The sequence below is a fragment of the Procambarus clarkii genome, chromosome 92, assembly GCF_040958095.1.
Source record: "Procambarus clarkii isolate CNS0578487 chromosome 92, FALCON_Pclarkii_2.0, whole genome shotgun sequence".
Classification (NCBI taxonomy): domain Eukaryota; kingdom Metazoa; phylum Arthropoda; class Malacostraca; order Decapoda; family Cambaridae; genus Procambarus; species Procambarus clarkii.
In genome coordinates this window covers 4,164,721-4,177,462 of record NC_091241.1, presented here as the reverse complement: position 1 = coordinate 4,177,462, position 12,742 = coordinate 4,164,721, and the positions used below count along the sequence as shown (strand labels likewise).

General features: G+C 43.4%; 1 protein-coding gene across 1 annotated transcript in view; it reads left to right on the top strand.

Moving 5' to 3' along the window:
* The first annotated feature begins 659 nt into the window (after positions 1–659).
* The window catches only part of LOC123775146 (uncharacterized), a 55,102-nt gene continuing 43,019 nt past the window's right edge, over positions 660–12,742 (top strand). The window contains exons 1-2 of the mRNA XM_045770064.2: positions 660–991; positions 10,615–10,957. Of these exons, the coding sequence (XP_045626020.2) occupies positions 906–991; positions 10,615–10,957 (429 nt within the window). The 5' untranslated portion in view covers positions 660–905. The remainder of the gene's footprint in view (positions 992–10,614; positions 10,958–12,742) is intronic.

The window sequence follows — 12,742 nt, the reverse complement described above, 5'->3', positions numbered from 1 at the left end:
ATAATTAATGACTACAGTGGGGCCAGTAGCACATTAGAGCCTCTGTTCACAACTGAGGGCCCCAGGGTTCAATCACTGTGCAGGACAGAAACAGTTTGGCACGGTTCCTTTTCACCTAATGCATCTCTACCTAGCCCAAAATTGGTACCCCGGGAGATAGGAAAGTGTCGTGGGTTGCACTGTGGGGAAGGTCAGTAATTGGTTAGAGAAACCTGAGTAAGTCTTAAGTACAGGTTACCGGTGGCCGACAACTGTGGACTTTAGGTAAGGTAATTATCAGAAGAAAGCGCTAAACCAGTAGGACTATTGTGTAGCACTTATAAGTGTCCCAGACAGGTCAGAAGGAGCGGCACGGTGTACAGCAACTTTGACCGTCGGGGATTAAACGCCGACCTGCAAGAAGCGACGCCGTCTTTGTTCTGACCAGTCTAAGTAACAGGGGAATTATTTATTAAGGTTTTGTGCCAACAGCCTACCTGACTGACGTCACGGACTTCAAATAAGGCCAATATAACTGCTCGTATGAAAATATTTAAAAATATTCATGGCAATGCTATAATATTTATATAAATATGCATTTGTTTATATAAATATAGATGATTTTGAGATAAGAAGATAGGTGGGTTGTTAATGACTAAAGTTAGAAGTGATCAAAGTTTGTGTTGTGGTGGCGGCGGCGGCGGCACGTGATGTTTACACCAGCGGCCAGGGAGGCTCCCACACTAGCTCCTCCTGCCTCCCATTATCACCCTCCCCTTCACACACACTCTCACGCCACCCTACATCTACCTCTCACTTATAACACCAACCTACTTCACCAAATACCAGGAATATTAATGGCAATATGACGGGTGTGGTTGAGACATAAGGGAGCGAGTCTACAGTAGCGTGTCTGGCAGCGAGTGATGGAGCTATGGAACAAGCTCTTCACACACCGCAGGAAAAATGAAATTACCAAGATACACAAGGTTCCGGCTCCCGCGACCCACAGGTAGGCAATGTCCAGTGCCCTCCTAAAGCATCAGTATTTGTGTGCTAAAGCCAGAAATTTAACATGTGGGAGGAGTTATTGTGTGTGTTGGCTGGCGCCCAGAGGTCATCAGCTGATTATGACACCTTGGGTCATGTGAGCGTAAAGTATTTCCTCGTCACATTATACTATAACCCACGACGCATTTATCGTTCCTGGCAAGAATATCATCGTGCAGGGTTGCTTTGTGTGTCTGCTGGGGGTTAGTGTCTTGGTGCTGCTGGGGCTAGTGTCTTGGTGCTGCTGGGGCTAGTGTCTTGGTGCTGCTGGGGCTAGTGTCTTGGTGCTGCTGGGGCTAGTGTCTTGGTGCTGCTGGGGCTAGTGTCTTAGTGCTGCTGGGGCTAGTGTCTTGGTGCTGCTGGGGCTAGTGTCTTGGTGCTGCTGGGGCTAGTGTCTTGGTGCTGCTGGGGTTAGTGTCTTGGTGCTGCTGGGGCTAGTGTCTTGGTGCTGCTGGGGCTAGTGTCTTGGTGCTGCTGGGGCTAGTGTCTTGGTGCTGCTGGGGCTAGTGTCTTGGTGCTGCTGGGGCTAGTGTCTTGGTGCTGCTGGGGCTAGTGTTTTGGTGCTGCTGGGGCTAGTGTCTTGGTGCTGCTGGGGCTAGTGTCTTGGTGCTGCTGGGGCTAGTGTCTTGGTGCTGCTGGGGCTAGTGTCTTGGTGCTGCTGGGGCTAGTGTCTTGGTGCTGCTGGGGCTAGTGTCTTGGTGCTGCTGGGGCTAGTGTCTTGGTGCTGCTGGGGCTAGTGTCTTGGTGCTACTGGGGCTAGTGTCTTGGTGCTGCTGGGGCTAGTGTCTTGGTGCTGCTGGGGCTAGTGTCTTGGTGCTGCTGGGGCTAGTGGCTTGGTGCTGCTGGGGCTAGTGGCTTGGTGCTGCTGGGGCCAGTGGCTTGGTGCTGCTGGGGCCAGTGTCGCGGTGCTGCTGGGGCCAGTGTCGCGGTGCTGCTGGGGCCAGTGTCGCGGTGCTGCTGGGGCCAGTGTCGCGGTGCTGCTGGGGCCAGTGTCGCGGTGCTGCTGGGGCCAGTGTCGCGGTGCTGCTGGGGCCAGTGTCGCGGTGCTGCTGGGGCCAGTGTCGCGGTGCTGCTGGGGCCAGTGTCATAGTGCTGTGGATTGTTCTTGCCTGTTAGTACTTACCTACCCATACAGGATAAGAGTATTTCTTTACATTCCTTTGATTCATTTGCAATTCCAGCTTCCACCTGTTCACTGCTAAGTGAACAGAGGCCTTAGGTGATAGGAAATGTGCCCAACTTTATGTAGCTAATTTTTCACACCTCATTTTTTTCATGTCAACCTGTTTTTTGCTCTTATTATAAATATTATGTACTTGATAATTACTTCATATTTGCTGTTACTAAATACTGTTGTTGCTATTTGTCATAAAGCATTGTATGTTATTTTTCTTAATTACATCTACTTTTGAAAATTAGTAACCATATATCCTGTTAAAGTAGCTGGTGTTCACAAGCGTCTCATGTTATTTGTAAATTATTTTAAAGTCTATCAACAATTCAATAATGTTTACATAACCCTTGTAATTTTAAGTATTCCCTAATTACACCTGTTCATTTTCTAATGTTTCTTTGTACTGTAGGTTATGCCAAAAAACTTATCCCTAAAAGCTGTAAATCCTTTGCTAAAAGTCTTGAAAAATATTTTTGTAAGCTTCTTGTTAGCATCGTGTCTACCTCAAACCTTTAAGCAACCTGACTTTATTACCTTAATTTATGGCAAAAATGCACTGCTTATTAGTGCCTTTATGCATTGTACTTGTCTTGCCTGTCTCTCTCTTTCACGGAACATATACAGTATATGTACATTTGTGTAAATAAATTTTTGTATTATTATTATTTCTCTTCCACCCGGGATTCGATCCCGGAATCCCCAATTATGAGTCGAAAACGAACCCAACTGTACTTCCGAGACCTGTGAAGAGGCTATCCTTGTCCACCTTATCTATTCCCCTTGTTTTTTCTATCCTGTATGGTTGTGAAATTTAGTTCCATTAACCTATTATATAACCTTAACCCTCTAGTTCTTTCACGAATATTGTTGCAAACCTCTGCACTTATTAAATTTTGGCTTTATTTTTCACAAGGTATGGCTTCCATGCTGGTGCTGCATATTCCTGTATTGGTCTCTCAGATGTTGTGTAGATTGCCTTGAAGGAGTTCTGATTCTAAATAATTTCTTACATTTGCCAATGTCCTGTGTGTGTTACCAATGTTATCCTGTTTGTGTGTACTTCACACAACATATCCTGTGTGTATGCTGTCTGTCTGTCTAATTCCTGTAGTTGCCTTCTTCTTATGGTGTAGATTCCACCTGGTCATCTTTCTGGCTTTTGCATCATCATTACCTTACACTTAGGATTGAATTCCAGCAACCATTTGTTTTTTGATTCCTGGAGTTTGTCAAGCTCCTTCTGTAACTTCCTGTAGTCCTCTGTTTTTACATACTTCATTAGCTGTACTTTGTTTGCAAACATTGACATATGCAAGCTCACTCCCTTAGGTAGGTCGTTAACATAAATTAGGAACAGCAGTGGTTGCAGGGTTGAGCCTTGTGGAACCCCACTTGCTACATTCCTCCAGCTTGAAACCACTTCTCTGATTGTGACTTTATTTTCTGTATTTCAGATAAGCCCTTATCTATCTTATCCACCAGCTTTTCATGAGGAACGGTGTAAAATGTTTTTGATAATTTAGGAAAATACAGTCTACTCGGTCTTCATATCTTAGTTTAGTAACTCATAAAACTCAATCAAGTTTGTCAGGCATGATTTCCCCATTCTAAACTCATGCTGACCTTATGTTGCATAGAGGTTCCATTATTCTCAACCTTATTACTGTACAGTACTTTACTTTCTCCAGCACTTTACACAAAATACTAGTCAATGACACCAGTCTGTAATATAGTGTTTCCTGTCTATCCCGTTTTGAATATTGGGACTATGTATGCTTTATAAAAGGCTATGTATGCCTTTTTCCTGGCTTTGGGACTTGTGCCAATGTTCTGCTTGTATCTTTGTGCTGCTTGTGGCATTGTGGTGCTTTTGTCATTGTGCTGCTGTGGTTTGTATCATCATGCTGAATTTACCTGAGAGCTACCAATGGGAACAGAAAGCACTTTTGTAAGCTGCCCAAAATGCTATGGGTGTTAGTGGCTTTGCAAGAATGTAAAAAAAACAATGCTATGTACTCTCGTAAACCCAATTTACCTTCTTGTATACTGTATAAATAAATAAATAAATAAATAAATAAATAAGCTAGTGGATTGCCAAAGGTCCCCCATTTTTTCTAATGAATGTTTCCAGCTGGATTTTGAATTGCAGTATTGTCTTGAAAATGTATGTACAGCTTTAGTGTGTAGGAAGTTCTATGGGCTTCCATCCCAATAGGTGAAAGTCATCTCCTGTTTTCCATCCTATACAGTGGAACCTCGTGTGACGAGCGCCTCAATTTACGAGCATTTTGAATAACGAGTGCGCCGATCGCCGACAATTTGTCTCTTGGCGAGCGCTCGTTTGATTAACGAGAAAACCACATGGTGCATTCCTGTTGCTTCATGCACATTCTCGGGCGCCTCCGACGATGCGAATAAAATATGTTTTTTGTTTAAAGGTGTTAATGATGCTAGGATGTAAAGAGGTGACTGTTGTGATGTTGCAAAGCATTGACTTATTTTTGTAGATTAAAATAATTTAAATTTTGAAAACAGAACAAATGTCAAAAAGGTTTGTTCGGTGTTTGTCAGGTAGGCTGCTCCATGTTTCTGAAAAAAAAAATTGAAAAAATTTGAAAAACTAACAAATGCATAAAGGTTCGTTCAGTGTTTGTCGTGTAGTAGTAGTGGAAATCGGGCCATATCGCTGCCGTTTTGCTTTTTCCGATGGCAGCGATATGGCCCCGAGGTTTTTTCCAAATTTTTTTCCAACAGCTTCGCTATGGCCCCAGTGTTTTCGTTACCCCAGTGGGATTAAACGGCTTCGCTATGGCCCCATATGTTTTCGTTACCCTAGTGGGATTAAACGGCAGCGATATGGCCCCATGTGTTTTCGTTACCCCAATGGGATTAAACGGCTTCGCAATGGCCCCATGTGTTTTCGTTACCAGAGTGGGATTAAACGGCTTCGCTATGGCCCCATTATTAATAAATAAATGAAAAATATAAAACAAATTGAACACATTTGAAACAAAGAAAGATTGTCATTATGGAGCATTCTACCCGACAAACACTGAACGAACCTTTATGGCATTTGTCTTTTTTTTTTTTTTTTTTTTTTTTTTAAGAAACATGGAGCAGCCTACCTAACAAACACCGAACGAACCTTTTGCTATAAAAAAAAATAAATTTTTTTTTTAACAAATTTGAAGAAAGAAAAATGTCAAAGTGTATGACAGTGTATGTAAGATAGGCTAATCCATTATTTAAAACATCGAATATCATATTCATGTTTTACGGTGGTAGAACATATTACTGGTAATTTGATTTCCATTATTTTAAATGGGGAAATTCGTTTTTAAAGATGGGCGTTTCTCATAACAAGCTCGGTGCCGGAACGGATTAAATTCGTTATTCGAGGTTCCACTGTATTTTGAGTTATTGAGCTTGAAGCTGTTGCTCCTTGTTGATTTTATGTTTTATTTTCTAACAGGTGTCTGGAACAACATCATCCAAATTGTTCTGTATTTTTGAAGTTTTGATGAGATCAGTGCTGTCATGACAGGTTTAGTGTTAGTCCTGTGGCCCCCTCAACCTTTCCTGGAATGAGTCAACTTAATTCTGGAATGATTTTTTGTTGCTCGGTGTGGAACTTTCCCCAAAGCAGACATCTTTCTGAAGTGAGGTCTCCAAGCTTGGCTACAGTAATTGAGAGGGGGGGGGGTGCACCAGAGATTTAAAATAGTTGATAAGACAGAAGTGATGGGATGGTAACATTTCTAACAATTCCAATAACTGTGCCACTTCCACTAAAATACCTCGATTCAAATACGATTCTGATTCTGATTGTTTTCAGAAATAGTTGGATACTTATTTTCTGAAAATAATTTAAAATTATGACCATGGTAAATACATTAATAATACAATAGACTGATTTAAGAACAGAAAACAATTGGTAAATCCAGCTTAGTCTTCTACAGTAGAAATACAGTAACTTGATAAGTGAATACATTCCATTACACATACAGATATACATGCTTTAATTTTGTACTATACAATTAAATAAATTTTTTATTTTCATATATAGTTAATATTGCAACACTAGCTCAATTAATCACTTAGACAGCGGGCTATGATCATACCCACATACGCACAAAAAAAAAAATTCAAAATAAATTTTCAATACAGAATTATTCATTTGTATGCAAAATGTAAGAAAAACGTGAAAATAAGTAAATATTTATCGTTTCACTGAGTAGGTGTGCTCTGCAAGGCTGCGCCCGGCACTTGTCAACACCTGGTGCTCATCTTTGCTGATGCTTCCTGTTCTATCCTCGAATGTTTCACTGATTGTTTTATCACATGTTTTTCTTTAATTACATCCACAGAGAGCTATTTACTGTATATCAATATTTGCATCATTTATGTAAAACCCAGACAATAATTGTTTAAATAATCATATGATGATGACCGCATTCCCCTAGTAACATTCATGACGATAAACATATTTGTACTGTACCATGAAATGGTAGCAGGATTTTTTTAATGGGTTAAGTTTAGCTCCATTACATCCACATAGACCTATTATATCCATATTTGCATCATTCATGTAAAACCCAGAGAATAATTGTTTAAGTTGTCCTTTGATGATAACCACATTCCTCTAGGGATCATCAATAGATGATAATTGCAGCCTAAGGGCTAAATTATAGCTAATTCCTGTTTACTCAAAAAGTAATCCTTAACCACTGTGCTGCGCCAACCGAGAAATCTCGTTCTGAGAGTTGTACTTTTCTTTTTATTTAGGCTATATTTTAATGTTTTCATCACTCTGTGTTTTGAAATGAAAATGGTTGAGTTTGGAAACATTTTGACATTAACTTTACCTGAACATTTATAAAACAACAAAAATATGTCCTTAACAATTGCACTATGAAGTTTTTGCCAAAAACAGGTGCGCAGTGCAGGGGTTAATCAACAAAACATAAGAAAATGAGAAATGCAAAACAATCCATTACCCATCACAGGTTATATACAATACAATATACATGTTATATAAATGTTATATACAATTTACAATACAATCAAATTTTTAATCATTTTTCCAAAGAAAATTACATTGCAATACAGGTAGTAAAATGAAACTTTTATGATATAATACTTGATTATTAATGGTCATAATTAACATAATTTTAGTTATTACCTGAAAGAGAAAACTAAATTTTGTTATTAAATGGTAAAGAATCATTTTATGATTTGGAAAAAAATATAAATTTCTCCAGATTCCTATACCGATTCTGATCACTGAAAAATGCTCAATTCTTCTGCTTCACAATACTGATTCTGATTAATCATCCCATCATTATGATAACCATCTTCTTTGCCTTGAAGTCAAAGGGTTTGGTTGCTTTTTTATACTGCATCTCCATCATGCTGTGTAACTTTTAATGATGGATTTTGACTCCACGGTTCTTTTCCTTGTCAATCTGTTGCAAGGTAATGTTGAGTTGTTGAAGGTCTTACATTTTTCATTATTTAAAAAATTGCAAGTCTTCCTAGCACTTGTGGAGTTCCTGCTCTTACTTAGATCTTAGTGTCATTTACAACTTCGTTTATGTGGTTTGTAATATTCTCATCCATGTCAATGATGTATATGGCAAAAAGGGTTGGCCCCAAGATGAAACCTTGTGTTACCCCCACTCAGTAGAAATAAGTACTGTACTGTACTATTAAGGTCATGTACACAAATGCAGATTGAATTACAAATAAGAGAGTAGAGTTACAGGAAATAGTGACAGAAGAACAAACATATACTGTATTATTGTAAAAATAGAAATAAAACTGACGAGTGTCATAGGAAATGTAATCTTCCCATGAGGATATCGAGAAATAAGGAAATAGGAGAGGTGGTGGTGTAGCCTACTGCTACAACTACACTGGAGCTTTGAGGAAATGAAAGTGTCAGAGGAATCTGATCCACAGATCAGTATGTACTAGGAATAACAACATTTGGGGACATGAAGATAATGGTAGGTGTGATTTACAATCACCCACTAAACAACAGAAGGCCTAGGGCCTAAACAACAAATTATAAATGCAATGAGACTACTAAAGATAATAGCAGCCATAGTGGCAAGGGAAGGGGGAGGGAGAGGGGGGATGCAATGTAGCTAGTTGCTTGTTGGGTCAAGTCGGTGGTCTCCAGACAGGTGTCACTGTAGATGTGTGCTGCACTCATACAGTAACGGGTACAACACTGTAAAAAAAAAATGCATTTGAACCAGCTGCTTGCGACAGCTATTGATTGGGGAGGAAGGGAGGGGAGGTGCAGCAGATGGTAGTGATTGTGATAGCTTCGATGGAGGGGGGAGTATAGCAGATGACAGTTGGTGCCTGTGAGAGCTGTCATGGAAAGAGGGGTTCTTGTAGCAGCTTCCATGGAGGGAGAGTATAGCAGATCATGGTGCCTGTGACAGCTGCCATCTTGATTTTATCTTGAGATAATTTCAGGGCTTAGCGTCCCCCTGGCCCAGTCCTCGACCAGGCCTCCTTTTTGTTACACACCCCTAGGAAACAGCCTGTAGCAGCTGTCTAACTCCCAGGTACCTATTTACTGCTAGGTAACAGATCATCAGGGTGAAAGAAACTCTGGCCATTTGTTTCCGCCTCCACCGGGGATCGAACCCGGAACCTCAGGACTGCAATCCGAAGTGCGGTTCACTCAGCTGTCAGGGGAGGCCTACCATGTCAGACCATGGAGGGGTTGTAGCAGATGGTGGTGCCTGTGACAGTTGCCATGGAGAGGGTGTAGCAAATGGTGGTGCCTGTGACAGTTGCCATGGAGGAGGGGGGGGTTGTAGCAGATGGTGGTGCCTGTGACAGTTGCCACAGAGGGGGGGGGGGGGTTGTAGCAAATAGTGGTGCCTGTGACAGTTGCCATGGAGAGGGTGTAGCAAATGGTGGTGCCTGTGACAGTTGCCATGGAGAGGGTGTAGCAAATGGTGGTGCCTGTGACAGTTGCCATGGAGGGGGGGGGGTTGTAGCAGATGGTGGTGCCTGTGACAGTTGCCACAGAGGGGGGGGGGGTTGTAGCAAATAGTGGTGCCTGTGACAGTTGCCATGGAGAGGGTGTAGCAAATGGTGGTGCCTGTGACAGTTGCCATGGAGGGGGTTGTAGCAAATGGTGGTGCCTGTGACAGTTGCCATGGAGGGGGTTGTAGTAGATGGTGGTGCCTGTGACAGTTGCCATGGAGAGGGTGTAGCAGATGGTGGTGCCTGTGACAGTTGCCATGGAAGGGGGTTGTAGCAGATAGTGGTGCCTGTGACAGTTGCCATGGAGAGGGTGTAGCAGATGGTGGTGCCTGAGACAGTTTTCATGGAGGGGGGTTGTAGCAGATAGTGGTGCCTGAGACAGTTGCCATGGATGGGGGTTGTAGCAGATAGTGGTGCCTGTGACAGTTGCCATGGAGGGGGTTGTAGTAGATGGTGGTGCCTGTGACAGTTGCCATGGAGAGGGTGTAGCAGATGGTGGTGCCAGTGACAGTTGCCATGGATGGGGGTTGTAGCAGATAGTGGTGCCTGTGACAGTTGCCATGGATGGGGGTTGTAGCAGATGGTGGTGCCTGTGACAGTTGCCATGGGTGGGGGGGGGGGTGTAGCAGATAGTATTGCCTGTGACAGTTGCCATGGAGGGGGGTTGTAGTAGATGGTGGTGCCTGACAGTTGCCATGGGAGAGTGTCCCTGTGTACCAGATGGTAGTCTCTTGTCACAACTGCATGGTGAGTGTGTGTGTAGCAGAGCCAGTAGATCTGTTGTGGGGGTGACCCTGTGCAACAGATGGTGGTGGCTGTGACAGCTGCAGTTGTGTAGGGGAGGGGGAGGCTGCCTCTGTATGACAGTTCATGTGACTCCTCAGTCAGCCAGGGTGCCAAGTTTAGTCACAAGACTGGCCACGTGAGGCCTGCGTGTGCTTGCTGTGCCAAGTGGCCGTGTGGTCTGGCACTGTGAGGGTCGCTCAACCCTCTCCCACTTTACCTATGGAGTACCACCCAAATGAAGTCATTATCAATGTAAATGAGTGTAAAATGTGTTGATTCCAGAGATAAATGTGTATAGATCATATGCAGTTATTGTTTACCTGCACAAGTATCCCACTGGCCTTGACTAACATAGTGTTGGAATGTGTCAAAGTTGGGGACGTGTTCCTGCCTCTGGTCGCCAGGCTGCCTCTCTTACACAAGGACTCCTGCTTTAGTCAAAATGGAAGTTTTAAGACTGTAAACAGGAAATGAAGCAAGGTGTCTGCCCCTTTAAGTAAAAATGAGATGGTGAAATTTGTACCGATATCCAAGGCATTGGTGTTATGTAAGAAGTGTGTTAATATAACCGGGTGTGACGGTGTTGGTGAAGAGTGTTTCCCTCCGTGTTTCAGCTCTCACCACCAGTCCTCGGCTGCACCTCCACCGTTCCACCTCCAGAAGGACGGTGTTAGAGTTCTCTTGTTCCGAGAGTGTGACTCCAGAGGACGCAAGTTGTTATACGACTCCAAAACTGTGGTACGAGTGCCCGTTGCAGAGAACTGGTCGGCGCCTCCTTCGTGCAAGGCATTATTGAAGAATAGCTGGAGCAGCGGACCAGCTGGCAGCATAATGCTCTCCAACACACAACTCTCACAGCACAACTCAACCACAACTTCATCCAGTAATGTCAAATCCTCAACACTTTCCTCTAAATCTGATGGCTTTGTTGAGATGAGCAGTGGCTTTGGTTATCAGGTTAGTTGCATTAATATATATCAACATTATGTAGAGTTTCTGTTTACCATCAAACTTTTAACCTTAATTTTAAAAACGGTTCAATAATAGTATTGAAATTCAAACCATTGTTTGTAGTATGGTATTTATCAAACAATTTGCAGAGTTGCAGTATGCAAACATTACTTACACTTACTGTAACTGTCTTATTTTAAGTAAATCATTGTTGCTGGCAACATGACACTAACCATGAGAATTTCAAGTGTCTTGACGCTACCTGGACGATTGTCGCTGGCAAGTGTCATTGTTGTGTCATTGCCATTATTGCAGACCATATTCTATGACCATTGTCACTGGCCATTCTGACTGGCCATTGTCACTGGCCATTCTGACTGGCCATTGTCACTGGCCATTCTGACTGGCCATTGTCACTGGCCATTCTGACTGGCCATTGTCACTGGCCATTCTGACTGGCCATTGTCACTGGCCATTCTGACTGGCCATTGTCACTGGCCATTCTGACTGGCCATTGTCACTGGCCATTGTCACTGGCCATTCTGACTGGCCATTGTCACTGGCCATTGTCACTGGCCATTCTGACTGGCCATTGTCACTGACCATTGTCACTGGCCATTCTGACTGGCCATTGTCACTGGCCATTCTGACTGGCCATTGTCACTGGCCATTCTGACTGGCCATTGTCACTGGCCATTCTGACTGGCCATTGTCACTGGCCATTCTGACTGGCCATTGTCACTGGCCATTCTGACTGGCCATTGTCACTGGCCATTCTGACTGGCCATTGTCACTGGCCATTCTGACTGGCCATTGTCACTGGCCATTCTGACTGGCCATTGTCACTGGCCATTCTGACTGGCCATTGTCACTGGCCATTCTGACTGGCCATTGTCACTGGCCATTCTGACTGGCCATTGTCACTGGCCATTCTGACTGGCCATTGTCACTGGCCATTCTGACTGGCCATTGTCACTGGCCATTCTGACTGGCCATTGTCACTGGCCATTCTGACTGGCCATTGTCACTGGCCATTCTGACTGGCCATTGTCACTGGCCATTGTCACTGGCCATTGTCACTGGCCATTGTCACTGGCCATTGTCACTGGCCATTCTGACTGGCCATTGTCACTGGCCATTGTCACTGGCCATTCTGACTGGCCATTGTCACTGGCCATTCTGACTGGCCATTGTCACTGGCCATTCTGACTGGCCATTGTCACTGGCCATTCTGACTGGCCATTGTCACTGGCCATTCTGACTGGCCATTGTCACTGGCCATTCTGACTGGCCATTGTCACTGACCATTCTGACTGGCCATTGTCACTGGCCATTGTCAATGATGAGTGTCACTGACCTGTTCCTCCACTTAACAAACTTCTTCACTCGGGCTACTCCACACTAACCCATTACTTCACTCGGCCCACTCTTAAACTTTGACCTACTCCGTACCGACTCACTTCTTGACTCGGCTCACTCCTCACTGGCCCACTCTTAAGCTTTACCTACTCCTTCACTTGGCCTACTCCTCACTGCCCACTCTTAAACCTAACCTACTCCACACCAATTCTGATAAAGAAAAAGATCTAGGGGTGGTTCTAGATAGAAAACTATCACCTGAGGACCACATAAAGAATATTGTGCAAGGAGCCTATGCGATGCTTTCTAACTTCAGAATTGCATTTAAATACATGGATGGCGATATACTAAAGAAATTGTTCATGACTTTTGTTAGGCCAAAGCTAGAATATGCAGTTGTTGTGTGGTGCCCATATCTTAAGAAGCACATCA